Here is a 27,158-nt window from a genome sequence, read left to right as displayed (position 1 = left end):
GAAATAAGATCTGGTATGGCAGCAAAAAGTGGTGAATTTGATCTGAGTGCGCGGTAAGAAGTTGTCCTCCCCCATTGTTCTCACATTGAAAAGAATAGAGCTTCCAGTTTTCAGTTTGGAGGATTGCAGCATGGTTACAAAAGATACCAAATGGAAGGATGACTAAGCAAATAAATAAGCACAGAGAAAAGTCAGTTTAAAAATTACTTTTATTCAGTATTTGTATTCTATGGCTTACTGCGTTCAATTTCAGAAAAAAACACGGTCAGTCTCTTGTTGAGTGATCAGTACTAGTATACTGGAGCATTAAGAAGCAATCGGTGTTAAAATGCAACACGATCATAATCCCACATTTCAGTAGGCTGGTCAAAAACCTGACCTGACAATTTACAATAACATTTGGAATGACTTAAAGCAGAAGACTTAAAGAAAGTTGAAATTGAGAAATATTCGGGTCTTGAGTCCGCGTCAGTTTTACCACAAGGGCACATCCAGTCAAAAAAGATAGAGAAGATAGAGAGTCGATATGTGAACACTGCTGCCCCCCAGTGCAAATGCTATGACGTGCATTGGGCAGCAACATGTAAAGGTAACCACGGTTAAGACTACTCCAACACTAAACAGTGTTATTAACAGTGTGATTAGCTACAAGTGTAATCCATTCAATATTCTATTGTCACAGTCGATTGATACACCTTTATTTTAGAATCATTATTATCATAATTAGTTATAGGTTCATCACAACTAGTAATCATTGACACAGGCACATCTCCTCTGCTGCACTGCTTAAATGTAAACACAAACATTATGATTCTCTAGCACCGTAAAAAGAACACAAACTACTAACTGGTAAATCAAATGTTACCCATCGAGGCATAAACGTGAGCAAAAGCTGCAGGAATGCGTGAGTGTCATGATGATGAAACATTAAGGACATATAGCTGAGATGGGAAAGACGGTTTATGGCACATTTAAATGAGGCGTAATATTACATAGAATATCTTAAATAAGTGTTTGCAAATATCTGAATATTGATACAGAAAATTGCAGCATTCCCAGCGTGTCAGGAGGCTTTCGGGCTTCTCATGGAGTCTCCAAAAGGCTCCTGACACCAAACATGGAAGATTAGTTAATAGATCTGTATAGATTAAAGTTTATTTGGGTTATTTATTCATATATTTTATACTTTCTTCTTTTCTTCTCTTCATTACTATATGATGCTCTCTTTCAGTGGTCAGAGGATGTGCGTGTTTCAGCAGTGCGCTTTGTATTTGTTTTCATTTTCAGACATCTTGTTGATCTAGGAGTTTAGTTTTCAGACATCTTGCGGATCATGTAGTTGAGGATGCCACCGTGGTGGAAATAGGTCAGCTCAACATCAGTGTCAAATCTCATCCGCACTTGAAATGTTTTCCCCGTGTTTAACTGTGAGAGCAGAAAGAGATCGTGATTAAGTCTCATCTACAAAAACAAAATCCCTCGGGTAATAACAGATGCACATGAAGGAGAAGTAGATCTTAATACCACAGAACATGAACGTAATGGTTAGAAGTGTTAAGGTGGCGCGTACCTTCACGTCCAGTATCATCCTGGGAGTGAGGTGCTCAGGAATGTTGATGGTGTAAAGCTCATGGCCGGTCAGCCCCAGACTGTCAGCACTGTCACCAGGCAGATACTCCAGCGGCATCACTCCCATCCCGACTAAATTACTCCGGTGGATCCGCTCATAGCTCTCCGCTATCACAGCCTTAATACCCTAAAAACAGAAACATAACACAACAATACAATGCTTGTGGGGTATGATTGATCAGGAAAAATGTTTTAACTTCTGATCTTATTTTCATAGCATATGCAGTTGTTAATTTCTTCCTATGTGCAACAAAACTTGACAAGCTGTCTAGACAGATGTGAGGAGTGTGCAATACTCCACACAAGTCTGTGCAGCCTGAAATTTGACAAAACAGCCTCTTGAAACGTTCCAGGGTCAGTTCACATGGATTGTGGTGTGAATTTCCTTCCACAAACAAATGATAAGAAGGCCTCACCAGTAGAAATGGGCCTTTAGCTGCCCAGTCTCTGGAGCTGCCTGAGCCGTACTCCTTCCCTGCTAAGATCAGCAGCGGGACACCGGCCTGCTTGTATTGCTCGGCAGCATCGAACACGTCGAGCTGGAGAAACACAGAGGAAACACATAAATGAGTTTCCTTAAGGTGCACAGCATTTCTGCAATATATGAAAGTGGTAACAGGCGTTGCAGACTGACCGTCTCACCGGTTGGCAGATAAACAGTTTGTGGTGCTTGCTTGTTCAGGAACTTGTTGAAGAGCCGAATATTGGCAAAGGTCCCTCTGGCCATTACAGCATCGTTACCTCGACGAGAGCCGTATGAGTTGTAATCACGGGGGTTCAAACTATTAAGTGTTCAACAGAGAGCCAAAGTTAGATGTCACTGTTCAACCAGATCCAGATGTATTGACACAGACGTTAAACTATTTCTGGGAATTTTCTTCGGTTATGTCTAAATATCGTTAGAACCTTTGTTGTCTCCTGTCATTTTACCTTTATTTCAAGATCTAAATATGTTTCAATATGGATGATAAATAGGATGGGAAAGACTGCTGTGTCATCATTAAAGTTCAACGCTTTTAGATCACTCACCCCTTCTTGGTCAGGTAACGTGCAGCAGGGCTGTTCCGGGCGATGTTCCCCGCAGGAGAGATGTGGTCTGTAGTGACCGAGTCACCAAAGTTGAGAAGCACATTGGCATCAATGATGGACCCGAGTGGCTGCAGCTCCTTGGTCTGAATAAAGAGAAGACACAAGGTGCAGCCATGGTGACACAATAACACCACCCGTAAAAAAATAGAGAGAGAATTATCATCACCCCTTTATTAACCACCATATCTATAAAAAGAAGCGTCAACCACCTCTGATATGACCGATATGATAAGCTGTTAAATTATGTAATAACTCACTAACAAAGAGACTGTAATCAGAAGGACCTTCACCTGAAATTACTATCATATCATACTCCTAAAGTTCATGTTAGGATTCAAACTGAACTGGCCAGATCAGCGACATCAGGGTGTAGTATTACGCACCAACCAGTATGGGTGCAGTTTCCTTTAAATCTACACAATCCAGACATTGAAAATAGTAGTTCCTCATGATAGCAGTAGCTTTTTATTATATTGGCGTTTTTTTTACCAAACCAGTGAAGAATGGTGGCGACTTGATGTACGTTGAGTTGGGATCCCAGGTGTAGAGCTTGTCAGAGGGAGCAACAAGAGAGTTCCAGCGTTCGTTTACTTTCTGCAAAAACAGAAGGAGATAGATGCGGCAAATGAATTAAAGCCAAACCATCTCCGTACCACAGTGTTTGTTTCACAGGTACAAAGTCTACATACACAAAAAGACAAAAAAAAACCTACCTCAATCTTCTCATAAACTTCTTTGAACATTGAAGGGATGACAAATTGTCTCTCCACAGCTTGGATCTCCTCCCGTGTAGGCCAGATGTCCCTCAGGAAAATTTCTTTACCCTCAGAATTAATTGCTAGAACAGACAGACGAGAATGAGACAGCTTATTATCATTAGTTATTGGAGGCTAAATCCAGTAATGTTCGATTAAAAGTTGTCAATTTGGAGTTTCAGACTTTAGAATTAATTCCATATTGGCTCTCTGGGTTGACAGCATATGTATCTATTTTTTTTTCTTCCTTCGAGGTCACTTTCAAGTTGCTGATTTTTCACAAATTAGAAAAATAAAGCAAAGGCCAACGGTTAAAGCCAGACAAGACAAATTTCAAAGTAAGACAATTTTTTTATCTGATTTTTTTTTTTAAATCAAAAATGTTGACAGATGTTTTTGATGCATAGATATCAAATGTATTCTTCTAGAACTCACCAACAGGCTCTTTCTCAAAGTCGATCCTCACAGTGCCTGCTATTGCGTAGGCAATGACCAGAGGTGGAGAAGCCAGATAATTTGCTCTGGTGTTTGGGTGAACTCGTCCTTCAAAGTTCCTGTTCCCTGACAGGATGCCTGAAACCACCAAATCTCCCTGTAAGAAAAAGAAAAAGTCAATTTCTCAAACCATTAATGTACAAGTTACAAAACCCATTGAGAAAGGTATTAAGGATTATAGAGCTTATGTAAAAGAAGACAAAGCTATACTACCATTAAATTGCTAAAAGTAGCTTTTTTTTATCAACAATGTCAGGATTGGTTACGGTTGTAATCTTGCATCTTGTATGGCAAGTATCTTCTCCTACACAAGCTCTTTAAAAGTTAGAAACAATCAGTAGGGATACATTAGGAAACAGGCTATTAATGTTAATTGTTGGTACCTGAGTTAAAGCCTCCACCAAGGGCTCTGGCAGGGGCCCACTGTTGCCAATGCAGGTCATGCAACCATAGCCGACGACCTCAAAGCTAACAAGAAAGGCAAAATCATTCTCTGAATACTTGTAAATGATACTGAAAGATTACAAAATAACCACTGTAATGATATTTAATCATATGAATTTCAATGTTTCACAACTCTCAGGAAAGAGAAACGGAGAAAAAGGCAATGTGAAATTAGCCAATTTTCAATTTCTCATTTGTGAGTATGTGGTGTGGGATTTTGAAGTACATTGTAATAGATTATGACTGCCGTTCTAATGACGGCCAGCAAAATATTTAGTTAACTTGCTCAGGACACAAGATGGTGAAGGATGATGGTGTAACATGACTGACGCAAAGGTGGGAGAGATGGGATGAGATGGATGTGCAGCAGCTTACCCGAGCTGAAACAGGTAGTCCATGACACCACTCTCCTTTAGGTAATAGGTGACAACTCCACTGCCAGGGGACAAGCTGGTCTTGATGTACGGCTTCACACTCAAGCCGTGCTCGATTGCCTTTTTTGCAAGGAGGCCTGAAAGAATAGTTTTTACTTACATTTGCTCATTTTGTTTTCCAAGAGTGGAGAACAGTTTGCAAGGTTTAATCATCAAGGCTCAGTGCAGAAAACCACAATGAATCAATTCAAATAGATTAACAAGCTACACATAGCATTGTTCAGTATTGGTTAATCAAATCTAAATTTAAAAACCCAATGCATGAATGCCTCACAGAAATCTCTTACAATGAATAAATGTGTTGCCTTACAAAATCTGTTGACCCTACTAGAATTTCATTAGCATGGATTTTTAAGGGCATTTTGTAATTGTCCACTGTTAAAGCTTCAACAATTCCAATTTGTGTCATCAGGAATGACTTCATCCTGTCTGAAATGCAGGCCCTCATATTGCAAAAGGACTCCCAAACACTTAAATCAAGAATAAACTCACCAGCTCCAAGCATGACAGATGGGTTGCTGGTGTTGGTACAGCTGGTGATGGCAGCAATGACAACAGAGCCATGGCTTATTGTGTACTCTTTTTCATTGTACATGAAGGGGACTTCAGCACTATGACGATCAGGGGCAATCTGGAAACCCTTGAAGCCTTGCTAAAACACAGAAAAACAAATGGATTTATGCTGGTGAACCAATGCAATTAATGGAACAGTTGCAGTTGAAGGCAAGAACAATTGAGTCAGTGAAAACAAACATCACACATCATTATATACACACACGTGCACATACAGATTTGTTGTTTTTATTGAGGAAAGCATCTGACGTAACAATGAGCATTCAGTTACCACACAGACACTTTGCACAAACATATCTTTTACAAATATAAAAGTAAACCCCTTGTCAATACCAATAAAATGTTAAGTGATTTAAAAAATAAAAATAATAAACTAAAATAAACTATTTTTAAGAATCAACAGCAACATTAGTCAGTACACCTTTCATTATTTAAAAAAACATTCTTTTTTATTTTGTATGCCGGTCTTTAGTTTTGATGAAAGATTGGATCCTCCTGGTCACGGATGATACCAGTCTTGCAAAATTCTTCTTTTCTGCTGCTTTGCTGGATGGGGTTTTGTTGCTCTACCTTACACTTTAAAATGCCCCAGAGTTGTTCAATTGGATTCAAGTCAGGGTACAAACTTGGCTATGTTACAGTTATTATATATATGTATTTTATATGTTTTTGCTATGTCACTGTTACCATCGTTGTCACCCCCCTCCCCAAACCCCGAACCATGCAGCCCCCATATCAGCACACTCCCACCTCCATGTTTCACAGTCGGCACTGTGCAGCCGCTCTGGTACTCCAGGTCAGGTCAACACCAATCTGTTCCAAACAAACTGAATTTGGTTTCATCTGACCAAAGAATGAGCTGTCAATATTCATCAGGCATCTTCTCATGTTCTTAGGTGAACTTTAATCTTGCAGTTTTGTGAGCAATGGCTCTTCATGGATGCCGTCCGTAGAGGTTGACCTCATGTGCACACGTCTTTTATAATTGGTAATATGGCTCCTATACCTCTGAACCACTGCTGGAACTGTGTTTCAGCTTGTGTTAAGTAGCCTACTGATGCGCTTATACCCTCTCCTATCTTTATGAGGTCCCACAATCCGATATCTTAATTCCTTACCGTGTAGTCTCAACAAGAAATGTAATAACATGAAATCGCTTTTGTTGCATTGAGTGAGGTATTGTCACTGAGGTATTTTCACCGTGACGGTAGTGCAGGTGGGCCGCGAGAGGTCATTTACAATGAATAAAAAAAAATGTAAAAGAAAATAAATTACTATACATTATTTATGATTAAATATTTACATTTTATTTATTATTATTATTTATTATTGAGAAGTAATAAAACAAGCTATGGGATAATGTATTATTTTCAAGCAGACTTTTTTTTTTAATTCGAGATGTCGTAAATCTTGAAATCAGTTATTAAACTTATTTAAATGGGGAAAAGTTCTCCCTGTAATAATCAATAAACCGGATAATTGAGAACCCTCATAAAAGTAAACTTCCATGTTTTAAGCATTACAGGGTATCAATGTCCTACCTTTGCTCCCAGGCATGCTTCAAAGTCCGTCTTCATTTCAGAAACAGCAATTCTATCCTGTGGTCTTTTGGGACCACTGCAACATGGAACAACTGTATTCAGATCAAGCTCGAAGATCTGAGAGGGGGAGGAACAATTACAAGAAAAAACGGATTAAAACGACTATATGAGGCATTAGTAGTAGCTGAATTAAAACGGACTGCCAAGAAAATTCCGACAGAAAATCCAGTCTGACCTGAGAAAAATCAGGATCCTGAGAGACGTCATTGTAGTCTCTAAACATGGCCACTGCATTCAGGTACTTTGAGATGTAAGCCAGCTTTTCTGGATCCCGTCCTGAATGGAGAGAGTTGAGGAAAAAAAGAGATCAGGCACTTTTTAATTGTCTGAACATAAAAAGTAAGAGCAAATGATAGTAGTGGGATATCGAAGGAATAAATGGATGACATCACCACACTACTTTGAGACCAGTTGGGAGAATAATGGAAAAATCTCCTGGGAAGAACTGTGGGAAATGGAGACTTCCAGAGTGAGCTTCACCATCAAGGCTTGCTTATGCCATTTCCCAAGAATCTCAACTGGTGGTACAGAGAAGATCCCACATGCTTCCTCTGCCCTACGCTAGCCATACTAAAACACTTCCTGGTGGGCTGCAAGACACAATAGCGTGTGTTGGCCAGTCTTATTGTGTCTTGCTGCAGTATCAGAAAATCCGCGGACAAGCATCAGCAACATTCCTCCCCCAAATCCCGATAACAACCGACAGCAGCATTTGTCCGGAAAGGTGAGGGTCAAGCCAGGTTCATTAGATCAAGTCCAGGTACTGAGCAGCTGGGCAAGGCACACGACTGGAAGATGGAGTTAGACTGAGGGCAGAGGCTTTGCTTCCAAACTGTACTTATGTCAACCAGACCATCAATATCAAGGTTACACCCGGAGATGGGAACGCAGGGCAAGGCCCATTGGTGAGCAGTCAAAGACCTCTACAGAACTTGAATTTCCAGACAAACACATACATCCAATTTCAGAATGTGCAACTTGGAACTCACCAGTCTGCTCCAGGTACTGAATGCTGACGTTGTCCACAGGGAAAAATGCTGCTGTTGCTCCATACTCTGGACACATGTTGGAAATGGTGGCTCGGTCAGCGATGGACAGCTGAGCCACACCTGGACCAAAGAACTCTACAAATTTGCCCACAACGCCAACTTGACGAAGGTGCTTTAAAACAAAATGAGAAAAGGATGTCGGCAACAAGCTTATGGTTTTCAGTTCATGGTACTACAGACAATGGCATTCATAAAAGGATGACTAGTGTTGTCTATGGAAATTTCACACCAAAACTATGAAATTACTCTTTCTATACATTACTCTTGTTCGATTTTGAAGACCCAATTCAACCAACACCACTTATTGAGAACATTATTGAGAGAGGAAGAGGAAGTTATTAAGAATGCATATAATCTAGATTCAAGTTACCTTAGTGACTGTGAGAACGATGTCAGTGGAGGTAATCAGCTTGTCAGGGGTACCAGACAGCTTATATCCAACTACTTCAGGAAGCACCATGCTTATTGGCTGTCCCAGCATGACAGCCTCCGCTTCAATTCCACCCACACCTGAGGGTTTCACAGCAGCGAGAAGTTATAGCAACGATCCAGGTATAACTGTGGATACCACAAACTGACAGCAATTTACTACATTGTTTTAATCTCTTTAAAGATGAGCTGACATGTTAGCACGCTACGGTTTTGAACTAATATGAGAGTAATCATGCAAATACATTGTTCAAAACCTTGTGTACCACATCTGCCATGAAAGACACAATAACTTTTTTGAATCTAGACACAGATACCAATGTCTGCATACAGGTAGAATGTAAACAGTGTAGACAACACAGGAAGATGAATTGTTAGTTCACGAAACACAGTTCATGATGGAAAGAACCGGCCTTACCCCAGCCTAGGACACCAAGGCCATCAATCATGGTCGTGTGGGAGTCGGTGCCTACGAGGCTGTCTGGATAGTAGAACCCATCATGGTTAAAGACCACCCTGGCCAGATACTCCAGATTGACCTGGTGAACAATTCCTGAACCAGGAGGAATGATTCGCATGTTCTTGAAGGCTTTGGAACCCCACTGAGTAGAAGAGAGACAATATTCTAAATGTTAATTGACCTTTCCCTTTCAGAATGATCACCTATTTAATCATCTATTGGGTTAGTGAAGATTCTGTACCTTTAAAAACTGAAATCTCTCTTTGTTTCGGTCAAACTCCAAGTCCTGGTTTTTCTGAAGACTATCAGACCTAAAAAACAAGAACTGTTTTTAATTTACAGTAAAAAAAGAAGTTGTCCTAAATAAGTTGTCCTTTTTAACTTCTACTAACTAATACTTCTAACTGTTTTTCTGAACCAGCTTAAGAGACACTTATTACAGGCCATATTCTGCCAAGGCTGAGCAAGACTAACATTTGTCTAACCACTGAAAGGATTATGGTCATCTTGGGTTTAAACTAAGAACCTTCTGGCTGTGAGGGAACAGTGCTACATAAATGACTTGCTTGCATGTCATCATATGATGAAGCAATGTTTTCATAAAAGTTTCATTAAGAAATATTTAGGACTTTTTGAGTGAAGGGAGACTGACTGACTGACTGACTGACTATTAAACACCTATGAATTGGTGGTGAGAAGAGTTTGATGGATCTTACTTTCTGTTGAAGTCCACCTGGATGGAATGATCAATGACAAGGTCCGCTGGGCAAATAGGATTAATCTTCTCTGGGTTACTGCCTAGTTTCATCACTGCGTCACGCATGGCCGCAAAGTCCACCACAGCAGGAACACCACTGGATGGTGCATACAGGTGCAGAGAAAACAATGGTCAACAACAGACAATGTTCAGTCAACTAATTAGTAACTAAATAGTTAGTTCTGTCTCCTTTCACCTGCTCTACGGAAAGAGGTGCAGCTTTCCGTAGTAACAATGTTAGAAGTTCTATAAAATGTCTAGTCCTTTTTAAAATGGTGTCCCCAACCAATGTGAGTCCGAATCCTGCAGGTGTTCTATGCTCAAATGCAATGAATTACTTTTAATCTAGTATTCAAAGAGGATATCTGTCTGCCATAATGGCGCAAAAGAAACTTTCATGGATGTCATAAAGTGTCTAAGCTAATGTGCCTTAATTGTAATTGTTTGATCCTCTGTTACAGCATGTAGAGCACATCACTGCTACTTTGAAAGGTATAGTAGTAGACATACGTAAAATCCTGGAGGATAACACGGGCAGGCCTGAAAGGTACTTCCACAGTTTGAGTCTGAGTGTGTTTCCAGTTAAGGATGTTTTCCACATCGGAGCATTTCACCAGAAACTCATCGCAGTTCCGGACAGCAGACTCCAAAAGGACACGGATAGAGAACGGCAAGCGCTCTGAGGATGATATTAGGCATTAATAGACCAAACACAAACCCCAGCACTTCAATAATACTATAATATTATTGTTGTTTCACAGCTAAATTTGCTCTTACCATATCTGGGATCTCCAAGTTTGGAGATATTGTAAAACTGTTGGTTTGGGTCTTTAGGGTCCAAAGACTCAACTATATGTTGGAAAGGATTGCTCCGAGACATCCTACTTTAGCTGTTGATATGGTGGGAAAACCACTCAGCAAACTTACACGATAGACCACAGAAGAATCTAAAAGCAAAGGAGAATACAGGTCTTGATTTGTCATTTCTGTGGGCTCATAAGTGGTGCAATGGCAGGTGAACACCTCAGTCAAAAGCTTGGGGGCAGCAAGTGATTGCGAAATTGAATATTTGCAGAGAAGGCAATAAATAAACTGGCTTACAGGGTATATGGTGTACTATGATAATTTTGTCCAATTTTGTGATGTACTACTTTTATAAACAAAAGAGACACAACAGAAATACAAATATAAACTTTGACTATGTTTTGTTGTGGTCAATCTACAATGTTCCTTAAATATTCAGTGCAGAAAGGGCTATGGCTGCAGATCCATAGAGGACAGTGACACAGAGGTCAAGTCTTCATATCAAACAAACAGCATTAGTTACATAACTGAATGTTTGATGAAACTTTGAATGGGGGAAATGTGGAACTGCAACTTTGACAAGCTGTCCCAATATCCCCCGAAACCTCCCATTCTAGTAATTTACTTAACAAGAGCAAGTGGAATCTTGTCTGCGTGAAGAGCGTGAAGAGATAAGAGACACAACCACTGGGCCTGAGTATCCTGAATGTCTACATACCATTGAAACTTACTCGCACAGTGCAAAGTCACGATCGTACCATCCTGTGTGATGTAACAAAGCATGTGTGACCAGCTTGTTGATGCATGCCTCAATGCGTTAATACCTTAATATGTATCTTTTAATGCACAAGATAATGAAACAGATTTAAATAAGACTTTACTAAGGACGTAAACCTAAATCCCAAATGAGAGTACGTAGTGAACACGACGTTGACATATACATTCTGATTCGGATTGGGTCTAGCAGCCACCAAAAAGCCCCGGTGAATGATTTAAACAACAACAAAGTGAACCAAGAACAATCAGAGTCATGTTATATGCGGTTAATAGTCCGCATTTAAAGATATTTGAACTTTGCTGGGTTAGCAAGCAGATGACCGGGCTTTGACAGCAACATTAGCATGAAACTCGTCCAGTCCATGTTGACATGACACACTGGATTGTAGGTTAGTGAAGACGTAAAATTGCTGAGGAGAGATAACAGAATAACCTCACCCATCTTCCATTTATCAGATTTTTATCAACTTACATGAGAGACAAGCGAGTCCAGTCGTGTGCACTCTATGCACAGAAGGAATTCCGAAGCTATGATCTCTGCCGGTCTTGTCAACAACGTGACTTCCGACAGGCATCCTTCAGAATAAAAGCTTGTGCTCAAACATATATCAAAATTGAGCATTTATTTGGACATTTGTGTGAATTCTTCTAAGTAACTGCATCAGCCTTAATGGAATAAAGAAACAAACAAAAAATGGATTTAATTGAGTTAACAATATGAATCTGGACTCCAGAGATGCAATTTCAGATTAGAGCTTTATCCAGACATTGTTGGGTGCATATATCTAGTATGCAACCACCACCTCATTGAGAATATGCTGATGCAGTAGCTTTTAGTAATTGTTTGGGAGATAATGGCTTTGCTAAAATGTAAGATAAGACAGTTGACTAGTTGTAATTCAGGAAAAAAAGAGTGTCTTGGTGTTAAGGATAATTTTTAGAAGAATATAGAGCTTTTTTTTTTGATTTAACCAACATGGACCTGGCAACTCCCCCACCTGTTAACTATTTAGGGAGTCCATTCCTCTCCCAAGTCCAGGCCTGGGTGAAAGCAGGCTAATAACCAGCATGGGCAGCAGTGTTTACACTGGACCTTTGGACCTCACCTCACCTACAGTCTTGGTTGCTCGTATAACTCAACTGTGTTAAAGAAAGGAAATCAGATTTTAACCACCTGTGGTCATAATCTGCTGTTCCAGGTCATTTTCAAAGCTACAGCTAAATTAAAAAAAAAAAAAAAAAAGTGTTAATAATGCAACTACATACTATTGAAAACATTCATTCAACACACTATAAACATCTATGATGTTTATAGTTATCAAAATATTAAATCAAAATATAATTTATCATATCATTACATTATTTTTTTTCTTGTAATGTTTCAACTGTAGACTCTCTTGCACCCTGAGTGTGGCACTAGAGGGTCACTAAGTCATAAAAAATCATTACCAGATATACGGTATATATGATATGTTGTGCTATACATTTAATGTACTGTATACCATAAACACAATTTTGTCTTTGAAAGGAAGAATGTCTAGTGTGACAAAGCTAGGAGAATTACAAAACTATGTATGTATGTATTATTATTATATGAATAACGTAGATGCATCTTATTCATGCAAAAACAGGCAAGAATACATTTCTGCGACATACTACCCTACCCATAATTCCTGGTGCAGGTGATGAAGAGGCATTTCTAAATTCATCCATGTCAGTGTTGTTTGAGGTCAAAGGCTGCTTTGCTCACACAGGAAAGTGGAGCAGAAAGCCTTTGGTCATGGAAGTAGGGGGTGGTGTGTGTTGGTGTGTCTTTGTTTTAGTAATTGTTCAACACACTAATGGGAGTTGTTATTAACAGGAATTTTGTGATATTTGTGTGTTTTATAGACAACTCCCACTTTCATTTTCTAACATATGTGTGTGTGTGTGTGTGTGTGTGATTGTGAGTGTGAGTGTGTGTGTGTGTATTTTAGGCAATCTGCAGAATGAGTTTTTCTCTGTGATTCTGAGCTGACAGAGGAACTGAGCAGAGGAAAGGAAATGCTGAGTCTGTTCCTGGGGTGTTAAAGCATGAGGCACAACACACACCCACCCACCCACCAACACTCTCTCTCTCTCTCTCTCTCTCTCTCTCTCTCTCTCTCTCTCTCTCTCTCTCTCTCTCTCTCTCTCTCTCTCTCTCTCTCTCTCTCTCTCTCTCTCTCTCTCTCTCTCTCTCTCTCTACATGACTAGTTGCAGAAGTTTAATTTTGCAACTAGTCATGTATGACATACTGGCCTCCCTCTTCGGTTTTGGTGATTTGACAACTGAAGAAGTTTTATTTGTTCAGTGAATGATTATTAACTTGGACTACCCAGAATTGATTTTTGAGGAGGGACTCTGGGTACTTTTCTTTTCAAAGGCTTATTAAAGTATGAAGGAATTGGTATCACTTTTTCAGAGGCGATTTGTAGATATAAGGATACAGTTGTCAAACACTCAAATCAAAGAATGAAAATGTGAGTAGAATTCAAAGTTTAGGCTCGTCAGTGGTAATCAAGTCAAGTCTTCCAAATCCATACCGGATATTTAGCAAGTGTATCTTCAAGATAAAATAGTTATGTTTGAATTTTCTTTGTATCGTATGTAATAACTTAATTTTATACTCACATTCAATTTTTGTAAAGAATTGTAATAACCAAATCAGTATAAAAATATTTATTGGACTAGCTTTAAAGCGTGAATTCTACGTGATGAGCTCAAACATTTTTGGTGTCTTTTATTCTGGAAAGCACCACCGGTGGTTTGGTGAGTTTGCTTCGCCGTGACACTTCCACAGTGAAGTTAGAAGCATGTGACAGAGCAATAATCTGAGTGATCACAGCAGCAGGGATAAAGTGTGTGATCGGACATGTCGACCAGGCCGGGCCGAGAGACCGGCAGCTCCCGGTACCGGAGAGAAATCAGTGTCAACGGACATGAACTGCAGGATGTGCCGGAGAGAAGCAGGAGACCCAACAGTGTGGTTACAGGTACCAACACTCTTCCCCTGATCGATCTATCGATCTATCTATCTATCTATAAATCAGCACTACCATGGGATGGGATTCATAACCTCATTAACTTCTTTACTTTTCGACTGTTTCATTTGTTGTTTTCATTTCTCCTTTATGCCAGTCTATTTTATTTCTTTCGATTCTTCTGTAGACCATACTACACCTACCACTGTTGGTATTAATGTCATCAAATAATAACACTGGAAGACACATCAACCACATGACTTTGTGTTTGATGATTGTTCCTGGTATTTTATCATCTGCAGACCATGTGGTGTTATTTGCTTTCTTTGAACAGAGCGAGGTTTCTCGAGGGAAGCTGCAAATATGAAGAGAACACTGTCTATGTCTGAGGAAAACATTCCGACAGGTAACTTCATTCATTCCTTCTTTTTTTTTTAAGTTAACCACAGCTTTCCTGGACATGCTAAGTGGGACTGTGCCTACCCAATCAGAATATCAGGCCCTCCCTGATGCAAAATACAACAAAACAAAAATGCATAATTGATCTTACAAGAATAGATAATAAAGAACTTTCTAACATGTTAACATGCTAACATGTAAGACCGACTTTAAGATTAGACTGTGAGATTCAGTAGCTTAGATGCTGTAGTTTGTTCCTCTGTCATTATCCTGCAGAATGAGCCATAAGCTGTGACTGATACAGAGCTTTCTGACGCTGGGCAGTATGTTTGGCTGCAGAATGGTGCCAAACATGTCTTAATGGTACATTTGTGGAAAAAATGTTGTTAATGTGCAGTATCATAAAACAACACAAATCATCAGATAATCATGTGACTAACGGGAGGGAAATCATGTGAGTTTAATGACGGTTATACTTTGAACTTGTAAGTTCCTCTGAAGTCACTGATTAAACTCATGCAGTCAGTCATCACATCAGTGAATGAGCTTCACATTATTTAACAGAGCACAGCTATTTAGTATTGGGATACTATACCTACTAGGTTTACACACTTAGGTTTAACACACACAAAGGATTGTGGTTAAATAGGATACACCTTTTTGCAACATTGTTTTGTTGTGTAGCTCTGCCCATGCTGCTGACTGTGGTCCAGGGTCCTGACAGACTTCCTGCAGAGGAGAGGTCACAGGAAATACTGAGAGAAAAACTGTGCATTCTGCAGGCTGACAGCACTAAGATCGACGTGCTGCTCACGGTATCTATCTATCTATCTATCTATCTATCTATCTATCTATCTATCTATCTATGGGATATATGTTAAGGGCTGAGCGTTGTGACCCATCTAACTATGGAGATTTAGAGACTTTTTCTTCCAAAGACCAATGTTCTGTAACATTTTCTGTCTCTCTGAAGGAGTTATCTGTTCATCTCGTCTCAATCAGCTCTGAAGACAACATCATTTTAGTGTCATTTAAAACATTTGAGGACATTTTGAAGTTCTCGACTTATTACACAGCAGGTATGTATGACTGGATCGAATCAGCTGTCGGTAACATTCATTACAATTGAGTATTTATAATGAATCAAAATGTGTGATAAATTATTTAGTTAATCAGTGCAGAAATAAAAGAAGTTAGTAGATTTACCTCCTCAGAAGTGACATTATGTTGTTTGATGTCCTCATGTTGACCTTCTGCAGGTTTTCTGAGTCACTGTGTGGAGAATCTGCTGTTCGACGAGAAGCTGTGGCTCTCTAGTTTGGAGAAGGATGTTTCTATTGAGGTTTCCATTCAGGAGGAAACACTCAGTCTCATATACAGAGGCATCCTCATGCATGATGGTATGGGATGAATTAATGTCCTATGTATCACCAGTCAGTCCCCTTAGCCATCTTACGACAACCTACAAAGGCGCAGAATTACCAGGACATGTCAAAATCCCAAAGCTGTGGACATACTGAACATGTACTTGTGTCCTCAGGTTCGTTGTTTGCCAGTTGTAGTTCCAGCCAGATGTTTGACAGCTCCACCTCTGGAGGAGACCTTTACCTGGAGCAGGGTGACATAGCTCAGTTTGAGCCTCCCTTCATGGGCTCAGGATGGACGGTCCATTGCCTGGCTGATGGAGCTCGGGGCACATCGGCCAAACCCTCCTTAGAGCCAGTCGTCCCATTTCATCAGTGGGTACCAAAAACGAAGGCCATTTCAGTATAACCCTGGGTCAAGGCATGATGTCATGTTTTTTTTCAGACTCTAATTATGAAACTCTATTTAGGATGGTAAACATTCATTCTAACAGATGTACTAGGGGTAACATTCTATCTCATCTCTGTCTAACATGTTATTTCCTACTGCATGACTGTTTGTGTTTACTGCTTTGCATGCTTGTGTATTGTAATTGTGTATACTTCTGCTGTAAAGTTCCTATTGCACAGCCGGCCGTTTATGGAGGGGAAGTTGACTTGACTTGACTATTGGACATACAGTATACTGGTAGATTGGTGGTGTTGAGCTGTATGTCCATGTGATCCACAGGTGGTTTCTTAAAGCATACGCAGAGAACATTTTAGTTGGTGATGGGAAACCTGCCTGTGACTTCCCTCTGCTGTTTGGTAAGTGTGCAGGATCATTTCTTCCAGCAACTAATACAAATGAGGCAAAACATCAAATAAAAATCAATGAAATCTGTGTATGGTAGACTCTGTGCACTCGCAGGATCACAGAAAATAAGTCAAAGTAATGTTCCTATATGTCCTCTGCCCCTATCCTCTTTCTATCCTATCCTCCTTTGTCCGCTCACCCCAGCTAGAGGAACCTGCCTGGTCACGACAGAGTACGATGCTGAGCGCCCTGATGAGCTGAGTGTGGCACCAGGTGACCGCATCACCATTGTTGGACTCTTGGTGTCTTGCTTAGTCTGGTTCACAGGGAGGAAGGAGGCGACGGGAGAAGTGGGCCTTGTCAAGACAAGCTTGGTGAAACCATCCGATGATACTTATGAGTGAGTGTGGCACCAGCTCTACCTTTTATCAAATGTCAAATTTGCCAAATGTCAAATCTCTACCGTTTATCAAAATTAGGAACTACTTTACTCTAAACTGCACTGTACAATGAAACTTCTGGTGACAATTCCTCATCTTTAGGGATTATGTTATTGTTGTTATGTCTCCAACAAAGACATGGTGTTTGGTATCCCAGAATAGAATCCATTGTGTTTTCTATGTCAAGCTTGGAATACTGGGGTTGTTGCCTTTCAGTAGTCTTGTAAAATACGTATTTCTATTGAAAAGTCTTGTGTCATTACAAGTTTAGTTTTCTGACCAACCCAAATGAGAGGTTATCATATGAGGTTATAACCACACACACTGAGTTTGGCCTTTCCAAGGAACACAATGGACCTATGAAGAAAGAATACTAATCACAAATCAATATTGCTGTATGAAATTTGTTTTATCCTCCCTCATCCTACAAGCTCAGCAGATATTTTTTTGGATGAAGAGGGAAGAATGTTCTTCAGTGAAAAAGAGGATGGCATCATTGAGAAGACAATGAAGAAGTTGAAGAAGATCTCCCTCAATGATTTTGGGCAAAACTACAAGCTGGGTCAGAATCTGTCTGAATTCATCGTCTAATTCATGATGCATGTCCTGATAAACTTTGATTATTTTATTACTGAATTATCATACACTTTCTTTTACTACTTGCAGACATGTTCAATTACCAAGACTATGAAAAGAAAACATCAAGTAAGTTTCTTCCTCATCGCATATTGCTCACTAATACAACCCAGGTGATGTTTATGGTCAATATTGGCTGTATTAACTCTTTTCTACCTTTCTACCATTACTCAGGAATCACTGAAGCTCAGCAGCCTGATCTGAACAGAAATATTCACAGGATTCTTAGCCAAAGTAGAAGTTCCTCATCAGATTCTGCTGTGACCTCAAAGACCGAACATGACTCAACCCCAGCTGCCGAAACAGTAGAACCAGGAACCCCTTGTTTCACTGTTCATCCAGTTGTAGAAGGAAACAACAGCACAGAGAACTTCACCCCCCTCTTGTCCTTTCTAGAAGGCCCAGACTACAAAGCAATGTTTGGCAACCTGTATGGACTCAGTTCTGGACTTCTTTCCTCCTCCACCTTCTCTGGTCATTGTGATGAGGATGAGCTCATTGCCTTTTTGAGCGTCGCTAGAGAAACAGCCAGAAAGAAGCACCACTTTTGGTCACAGAGTCGCCTTTGCTTCCTGTTGGGTAAGCTCTGCAGCGGGAGGTCAAAATTCAGCCAAGCTCGGGTTTACTTTGAGGAAGCCCTCAGTGTACCACAACAACGTTTCCTGGACCTCAAGCTGTTGGCAAGCATCTATTCCAACCTGGGGACCATCTATCTCTTGCAGAAAAATGTTGAAAAGTACTTTGCACTGACAGAGCGACTTGCTGCTTTGATCATGGGAATCCCAGACTGCACACTGAACATAGTCGACAACTCTGTTTTAAACTATATTCTCAAGAAGGCTATCCTGTCTCACAACACAATGGCTGAGGCACGGGCTTGTTATTTATTGGCTAAGTACTACTGGAGTCGTGCAGAGGGTATAAGAGTTGCTCCTTATTTGGAGAGAATGCTTTTTCTTTGTGCAGAAGCTCCAGGATCATGGAGTTTCTCTCCCAGTCATGGATACCTGACCCTGGGAAGACTCTACAGTGAACTCGACCTTCACCACCTCAGTGTCAGTTCAATCAGGAAAGCTTCTCTACAGCCCTCTGCCACACTGAGTGACTGTCTCACAGGAATCCTTCTACTGTTTGACAACATCAGAAAACTGACCGGGTTCACAGAACTGAAAGCCTCCATCCCGGCTCAAATGGCTCCAAATTTACTTCAAGCCCTTTCTTTTACCAAGGTTTGTCAAAATGGTGGGGGAAGCGACCGATACCACATCTTGAGCCGTCAACTCATTGTTTGTCTCTGCCAGCTGTTTCATAAGCACGGAATGATCGGACACGCTGTCCCCCTTATGCACGCACTTATCAATGACAGCTCATCTCCCAAGGGTCTCGTTGAAAGAAACAGCACTCTGATTTGGTTAGGATGGCTTCACATTGATAACAAGCAACCAGATGTGGCTCTGAATATCCTGGACTCTGTACTTGACTCCATGCCAGAACACTGCACCTCCCCACAGGAAGGTCTGTCATTTCACTTTCTAAATGTTTTATGAAAAGACTAATGTTGTGGTTTTGGTCACCAATGTTTTACTCAGCAACTTTATCACCACGTCACCATTTAGACTGGTTTTAAGAGACATCTGTAATAATTGAACAGTTGGATGACGCTAATATAAACATAGGCGGCCGCTCAAGGCAATAACAACTGTGTGATATTTTCAGAAGAAATGTAAAATACAAAAGGTTTTTGATTATGTTTGAAGGGGTGGTCCTCAACATGCGTGGTGTGGCATTCCGTTGCATGGGAGACATCAGGAGGGCAGTAGAGAGCTACCAGGCAGCTGTTGACATCTGTGAAGAGTATGAGGACCAACCAAACTGGGCTGTGGCTCAAGCTAATCTAGGTAACATACACCAGGTGCTTCATAGGTGTCAGGTTTGTCAATGTTTGCACCTTGTATTTAGCAGGATTTCTGTATCCTGATTAGTCTGTCAATGAGGCGTGAAACAGTAATCTCAGCAGACCTGAACTGAGACCAAATGTGGACATTTTAACCCAGCCCAAGCTTGACATAGACATTTTTTTATTCAAGAGAAATACCATTCAGAAATGTGATTCTCCCTTGAACTTTCAATCTATATCTGCTTTACAAAACATTGTGTGTATTCTTCTTCACTAAGGCCTGTTGTGTCTGAAGGCTGGTGCTAGACGACTGGCAGAGCAGCATCTGACTGAGGCTGTACAGACCTTCTCTGAGCTGGCTGAAGAAGGTCATGAAGAGAACTTTATTGCCGTGCTTCTGGAGCTTGGACAGCACCATGTGAAGCAGAGCCAGCTGGATTATGGGAAGGGATGCTATGAGTGGGCTCTGCTGCTCGCTATCCATGCAAAGCTATTAGATTGTGAGTGTGACAAGTCAAAGGGTGAATGTCTTATTTATACATTTACCAAACTGTCTGAATGTCCCTTGATATGTTGCCATGGCAGGTCAGCTCAGTGTGACCTCGCGTCTGTGCCAGCTGTACAGCTGTGAGAGTCCAGACCAGACTCAGTGCATCATCTACAACCAACATCTGGTCCAGCTGTTGATACACACAGGAGACAGGGGACAGGAAGGGGACGTGCTGTCAACTATTAGCCAGCTCTACCTCAGCCTGTCCACTGACAGGTCTGTTTTGTGCTTCTGTCTGCGTCACACTTCCTGTCTCTCCCTACACCATACAGGATTCTGCTCATTGCCATAGAAGTGATAGTCTCAACGTTCACAATCTAAATGTTTTCAGGGCGTACCGTGTAGCCCTTGACTACACCAAGAGGAGTCTGGGTATTTCTATCGACCTGGGCTGCAGGGAGAAGGAGGCCTACGGCTGGCTGCATGCAGGGAAGATCTACCATATGCTGGGGCAGACTGAACTGGTGGATTTGTACTTACAGGTCTGACTGCACCACCATGCAGAAAACTATACAGGACTCACTAATGTTATTACTCACATGGTCTACTGGAAACATTTGTAAGGACATTAAGTTTCTGCTTCTGCAAAAGATTGCTGCTACATCCGACTTTTTGGGTGTGATAACTTGCAGTTTCACTTCCTAGACTTAGTAGTATTTGTAGTGTGCCTCTTAAAACCTCCTTAAAGTATCCTCAGCTCACCAGAACAGCTACAATGGACATAGAGCTGGTCTAAAAATAAAATAGATGTTGTTGATGTGACTGTGCAGGTAGCCCAGGATGTTGCTCTAAAAACAGGAGACACCAACTTCATTCTGATGCTTCTGGAAGCTGCAGGAGATGTTTTCTTTAACAGCTCCCAGCAACAGGACAAGGCCATCTGCTTCTACAGGGTACTGGCTGATCTTGAAAGAACAAACACAACATCTTTCAGTAGTAGTTTTTAGTGTTAAATATCTTGTCTGTCTAAGCTGTTTCTATGTTTTGCATATCTGTGCGTTCTGTGATATAGGACCGGGCTCTTCCCATTGCAGTGAAGAATGGAAACGTGCGCACCAAGATGAGGTTATGCAATAAGCTGGCAGAACTGTTGCTTTGTCTGAAGCTCTATGGAGAAGCTGTGGAGTTTGCTCAAACTGCATTAGACATCAGCATTGCTCTGGGTATGCAAAACTGACTTCCACAAAAAAGTTGACACTAATATGTAAAATATTCTCTCACAGGTCGTCAACAACAATATTATTCCAGATTACTGTAAGAGTAGCAGGTCTAGTTGTCCTTTTCTGTCAGTTTGGATTTCTTTATGTGGAGGCGTGGCTTTGTAGCTGTGCAATGTTTGGTTATGATCAGGTTTTGCTGCAGAAAAGGAAATGCTGAAAGTTTAGACTCCACTGTGCTGCTTAAAGTTTCTAATGAGTAACGTCAAACAGTGACATAAGATTTTGTCAGATCACATGCAATTTCATACAACGTTACCACGAGTAATTTGAAATTCTTCTTGCACCCCTTCTTACATATCGCACACAAACATATGCATTACAGAGGGGGTTTAAGGCAGCTATGATATGGGGGTTTTGGTGGAAGGGCACCTTGGCAGTGCCCTGGAGGCAAACTGGCAACTCTCCAGCTACTGCCGCCCTAAACTTGATTCAACCCAAGGGAAATTGCTGAAAAAGCAACTGACCCCGACGTGATTTGAACACGCAACCTTCTGATCTGGAGTCAGACGCGCTACCGTTGCGCCACGAGGTCTGTTTAGATTACAGACAGAAACAGTAATTAGGAAAACGGTAGAGGATAGAAACTGAATCTTAAGCATCGATCTCATCACGCAAGCATTGATCAATACCGATACAATGTTGGTATCGATCTATATTTTAGATCGACCTGCCCACCACTACCATAAATGTCTTTGGATCCATAATAATGCACTACAGTCACAGCTGCAGGGCCATATGATAAAATCCATACAATCCTTACAGCAGACTGTAAATTGCAATTCATTCATTAGATTTTAATTTATTTACTTTATAAAAACTGAAATTGTGTTTAAAAGCGTTTGTGCTAATTTGACAGAAAACTACTGCTTTTAATATCTTAACAGACAGTAAATCGAATGGGATTTGGTGTATGATAAGTAAACTTTTGATTTAAATTGCACAGATCAAGGTATAATTGTAATGACATTGTTTGATGGTAATTTGACAGTAAAACACTTCACTGTGTTCAAATATTGTAGCAAAGGTTGTTAGCCCTGGTGTATAAATGAGTTGTGATTCTTTGTGGTTTTTGGTTAAGCGGAGCATTTGAATGAGCGAGTAGCCCACCACCGCCTGGCATCGCTCTATCACTGCGTGGACCAGTTTGAACTGGCTGAACACCATTACCTGAAGACACTGTCACTCTGTCCAATGCCTCTGCAGTTTGATGAAGAAACAATGTACTATGTCAGGGTGTACCAGACACTGGGAGACATCATGTTCTATGACCTGAAGGTAAAGTCATGTTTACACACTGCTAATCAGTGAAATCATGTCAACATTCAGACGACCCTCACACAGACAACCCCGTCACTGAGTTTAAAGCTATGCATTTGCTCTTAGGACCCATTTGACGCTGCAGGTTACTATCACCTGGCTCTGGCTGCAGCCATGGATCTGGGCAATAAGAAATCTCAGCTGCAGCTCTGCACCCGCCTGGCCACTATTTACCACAACTTCCTCATCAACCGGGAGCTTTCACTGTTTTTCTACCAGAAGGCAAGGGCGTTCGCCGCAGACTTGAACATCAGGAGGATTAAGATCTCAGCAGATGAGCAGTGCAGAAGCTCATCTCTGTACAAGAGCACTGGAAAGAGGGACACATGATGGAGGGAATGGAAGAAAATACAACTTACTTTTACACCAAGCAATGAAACGCAGTGGCAGTTACTCTATAAGATGAGTGGATGTTGTTGTTGGATGTTGGTACAGAAAATCACATTTCATAAAAATCTTTCTTCTTATTACTTCTCGCACACACACACACACACACACACACACACACACACACACACACACACACACACACACACACACAGACATCAGTTAGAAGTCGAGTTGCCGTAAACTGTAATTATTGTCTTGAACCCTAACATGAAAGTAACATACTTACCTACAGTACATACTATACAGTACATACATGAAAATCGTACATACGTGGTTCCTCTTCAGTAGAGCTTGTGCAATCAGATGAAAATTGAAATCAGAGCACGAATGAGATTTCACTATATTTACCATAATTTAAGACTTGTACAGCAGTTTAATGAACAATTTTCTTTATGATTTTCTTTGATAGAAATGAATGAATTGAGTGGTAAAGAGTGGCCTTACATGTTGCATGATATGACTTCAGTAATACAACCTAAAGCTTAATGTGAAGCTTATCGTTTGCTGTCATTAACAGCATTTGGTTCAGCATTTATTAACAGTACGGTATTGAAACGATCAGAGGACCAATGAGATTAACAAGGTTATTATTTACAGGTATTTCTGCTCTTAATTTTCACAGACCTTGTTGATTAAAGCAGCAGAACAGGTCCTCACACTAACCAGTGTAAATGTCTTGGGTTTAATGTGGATGAACACCTTGGGTACTTGCATACAGAGATGCTTTTGCATTGTGTCACTTTTCTAACTAGACTTGATTCTTTCATGTTGTAGAATTGAATAGGTAGTTATGTAGATACATTGGTTGGGAAGATCAACTCTGAGGAGATTCAAATGATAGCATGGATATGCGACGGCAGCATGGGGCTTCAAGGATACACAGATACTGTAAGAGGAGCACCATGTGAAGCAAAGCTGACCCAGGTCAACCAAATCATTAGAAGGGTAAATCATTAAAGGGAGAACATTATGTGCACAAGTAATTCCTGGACTGCTAACTTTCCTTGTTATTTTGGAATTGTTTTTGGAGCCGTTTACTCTGTATTCTGAATTGAATAAAACATGTTTTTAGCCAAATGTATGTATTGTGATGTGTGATGTGACTATATCAGCAGAGTGTATTTGAATAAGCCAGACAATACAGTCTCATAAGATATAAGAGTTTATATTTATAGAATAAAAGCTTCAAAATCATGTCAATCTTGAGAATATCAGTTGGATAGAAGAAAGGGGTGGGGTCTAATTTCAAGAGTTTTATACATCTTATTTCCCAATGAGAGTCTTCTGCATGTGTGTGTTTTCCTTCATCGATGAACCCTCTGCTTCCTGCTGCATTGACTGCTCTGCTGTATCCTGTAGGTTTTGTGAGCCTGGACTCGCTCCTTCACCAGAACCTCAGTATCATCCAGAAACGCCAGCCTTGGAATCTGACTGATGACATAGTGTCTATATAAAGCAAAAGCCAAACATAAAAGATAAATAATGGGAGAAAATGTAGAAACGTTGGAGGTGAAACCTATTTTAATCTAACGGACATGAAGTGTATTGTTTAGGTCATTGTTATTCTAAACTGTTACATGTACTTCAGTGGTATATTGTGTTTCCCCTTTCCTCTGTCTCTGTACACTATATTGGTTATGTGAATAGTATGTATGTCTTTAGATCAGTATTTCAGAAATGATTCACCTGTAGTCTTTGTACTGGGTCAGACTTCCACCATTGAAGTAGCTTGGTGCTGCCTCATTGTTCATCATGCTAAGGATCCTATATTTGAATTGGAAAAACAGCAGAAGGGAAAATGAGTGGTTGGAAAAATACAGGCTGGCATCTACTGTTCATGTTTTTGAATACTTCGCGTTCAACACTGGAGTTATTGTCTTATTTTTTCAAGCATGTAATCACAAACTACACATGTATTTAATTTGTGTGATCGCTTTAAAGGCCTACCCTACTGGTGTAATGCTGCTACCTGCTGGACATTTTGAATACTGCAGTGTTAGTTAGTGAACATAACAGTTTGGGGGTGCCAAATATTAATTCAGAAAAAAATACTTCAAACAGTAGAAACCAATAGTTATGTGCAATATGTAAACACACTCATTTTGACTGCAAAAGCGACATAATAATGATCATTTTCAAAGGTAGTTGTTTGTGTACGGTAAGGCTCACTTGATGTTTGGGAACTTTTGATGGATTTCTTCCACAAAGACGGGCAGGTTGTTGATCTTGTTCTTGTTGATATACAAGGTGGTGACACTCGGCATGTAGGGGAACTTCACATGGGAGTTGTAGTTGTTACAGTCCAGAATCAGAGTGCTAAGCTTCTCAAGCTGGCCCAGGAAAGCCGGGTTCCAATATGGACAAAATAAAGGAGAACACACTCAAAAGGGAACAAGTGATAGTATAAGAAGTATAAGAAATAAAGTATAGATGAAATAATGAACGGTAAATCGCAGAATGTAAAAAAGAAGAAAGAGAGATAAAGTTAGTGACTGGTTGTGTATATTACAACCCTTTTTGATTTTGGTTTAATGTGTAACTTACAGCTGACAGCTTGTTATAGAAGGATACTCATCCAGCAGATTGTAGCTCAGGTCCAGTGCCTCCAGGGTATCGCTCTCTGTAAGTATGGCTTCATAAGGAATCTCAGAAAGGCCCTGGTAAGCAAAGGAGAGCCACTGAAAGCCTGAGGCGTGACTGGTTTGCCTGTGCTGGCCTGAAGTATGATGATCCATGATGAAAGTCACTGCCACAGAACGCCTTTATTTCCTTTCAACCTAAATGATAAAGACCAGCAGAAAGGTGAGATGAGCCCTGGCCATTAATAAGGACATATTAACCAATCCATTGCAAATTACTAGAGACTGAACTGTAATCCCAAAGATATTTCTACCATAAGGTGTGTAAAAAGTTTCATAACATCAGTTTGTCAGAGTGGCTGTGACTTATTGATGGTATTGATGGAATTATTGATGGAATTAGAACCGATAGGTGGTCATGAATGTGGACTCCATGATCCTGCTTTCCCCCTGTTTTCCTGTCTATTTCTCCCTGCATGTCATTACTTGTGTGGCTGTGTCTCCCCTTTATTCCACTTTCCTGCTTGTGTGTGACATGTTTGCAATATCCAATTAGCTTTACACATCTGATTACTGCAATTACTGCATTTGTCTCCCTTTCTTTGTGTGTGTACAGTATATATTTAGTATATGTAGTATACTATATATAGCACAGGGACTATGTGATGATTTATTGTGAGTGGAAGCTCTGTGACAGAATCTGATTTTATCTGGTGAGTGTGTAATCATGTGTGTAATCATGTCTGCAACTCCAATCTTTAGTTTCTGCCTGTTAAGAAACAGTTTTTCACATTAGGCAAACTAGAGTGAAGCTCATCCTCTCACTCATGGGGCAGCCACACAAACATCAAACAGACACACACTCTTCAACTTTTCTAGCCTCTAACGTCTTCCCTGGTATTTTCACCCACCTCACCCGAGCCTTACCCAGAACCCTTTGGTCATTTCTACCTTTTCTTGCTGACCATGCAGTACAGACAAACAGCATGGCGTTTGAGTAATTGCTCCTATAATTTTTCAGGACCAAACATGCACTTAACCAAGGAGCAAGGTCGAATAATAAAAAACTCCACCCTTTTCCTCACTCTTGCCTTCTGTCAAGTCCTTGACAGATGGAAAATGTGTTCAAAGGCAGACTTAATTTAGTTGTAATTTTCCTCTTTAAAACTAAATCAATCATTGGATTTTATACTATAAACTATGAATATATATATATATATATATATAATTCATATATACAACAATGATGATACTTTGTCTAAATACATTCC

General features: G+C 40.4%; 3 protein-coding genes and 1 non-coding gene across 5 annotated transcripts; 1 reads left to right on the top strand and 3 right to left on the bottom strand.

Moving 5' to 3' along the window:
* Window positions 1–191: 191 nt before the first annotated feature.
* On the bottom strand, window positions 192–11,851 carry aco1 (aconitase 1, soluble). Of its 2 annotated transcripts, XM_076143690.1 has the most exons (21): window positions 11,769–11,851; window positions 10,493–10,662; window positions 10,226–10,394; window positions 9,675–9,812; window positions 9,200–9,269; window positions 8,917–9,100; window positions 8,440–8,579; window positions 8,010–8,181; window positions 7,196–7,296; window positions 6,961–7,077; window positions 5,339–5,498; window positions 4,788–4,923; window positions 4,352–4,436; window positions 3,909–4,065; window positions 3,432–3,556; window positions 3,208–3,312; window positions 2,659–2,801; window positions 2,264–2,411; window positions 2,046–2,168; window positions 1,571–1,756; window positions 192–1,425 (listed from the first exon to the last, which is right to left on the bottom strand). In XM_076143690.1, exons 2-21 carry the CDS (start codon window positions 10,593–10,595, stop codon window positions 1,309–1,311), a joined length of 2,679 nt encoding a protein of 892 aa, XP_075999805.1. In that variant the 5' UTR covers window positions 10,596–10,662; window positions 11,769–11,851; the 3' UTR covers window positions 192–1,308. The 2 variants fall into 2 exon arrangements, with proteins under 2 accessions (XP_075999805.1, XP_075999806.1); XM_076143691.1 differs by lacking the exon at window positions 192–1,425 and having other exon boundaries at window positions 1,620–1,756; window positions 2,272–2,411.
* Window positions 11,852–13,552: 1,701 nt separating this feature from the next.
* Window positions 13,553–24,389, top strand: sh3tc1 (SH3 domain and tetratricopeptide repeats 1). The gene is made up of 19 exons (XM_076143699.1): window positions 13,553–14,311; window positions 14,634–14,705; window positions 15,383–15,513; window positions 15,672–15,777; window positions 15,958–16,098; window positions 16,239–16,437; window positions 16,793–16,869; window positions 17,063–17,258; window positions 17,730–17,860; window positions 17,965–18,003; window positions 18,109–19,449; window positions 19,692–19,832; window positions 20,110–20,331; window positions 20,417–20,597; window positions 20,713–20,863; window positions 21,152–21,274; window positions 21,394–21,544; window positions 22,680–22,876; window positions 22,985–24,389. The coding sequence occupies exons 1-19, from the start codon at window positions 14,191–14,193 to the stop codon at window positions 23,246–23,248; spliced, it is 3,984 nt and encodes a 1,327-aa protein (XP_075999814.1). The 5' UTR covers window positions 13,553–14,190; the 3' UTR covers window positions 23,249–24,389.
* trnaw-cca (transfer RNA tryptophan (anticodon CCA)) lies at window positions 22,062–22,133 on the bottom strand. The gene has a single exon. It is a non-coding gene; the product is annotated as a tRNA-Trp (tRNA).
* Window positions 24,390–24,612: 223 nt separating the features above from the next.
* LOC142993075 (leucine-rich melanocyte differentiation-associated protein) lies at window positions 24,613–26,043 on the bottom strand. The gene is made up of 4 exons (XM_076143700.1): window positions 25,880–26,043; window positions 25,478–25,660; window positions 24,995–25,072; window positions 24,613–24,754 (listed from the first exon to the last, which is right to left on the bottom strand). Exons 1-4 carry the CDS (start codon window positions 26,041–26,043, stop codon window positions 24,613–24,615), a joined length of 567 nt encoding a protein of 188 aa, XP_075999815.1.
* Window positions 26,044–27,158: the final 1,115 nt, after the last annotated feature.

This window comes from Genypterus blacodes, unplaced genomic scaffold, assembly GCF_046128005.1.
Source record: "Genypterus blacodes isolate CSIRO-AG114 ecotype Tasmania unplaced genomic scaffold, CSIRO-AGI_Gbla_v1 ptg000027l_1, whole genome shotgun sequence".
Taxonomy (NCBI): domain Eukaryota; kingdom Metazoa; phylum Chordata; class Actinopteri; order Ophidiiformes; family Ophidiidae; genus Genypterus; species Genypterus blacodes.
The sequence above is the reverse complement of the archived record's forward strand: the minus strand, read 5'-3'. Positions and strand labels throughout refer to the sequence as shown.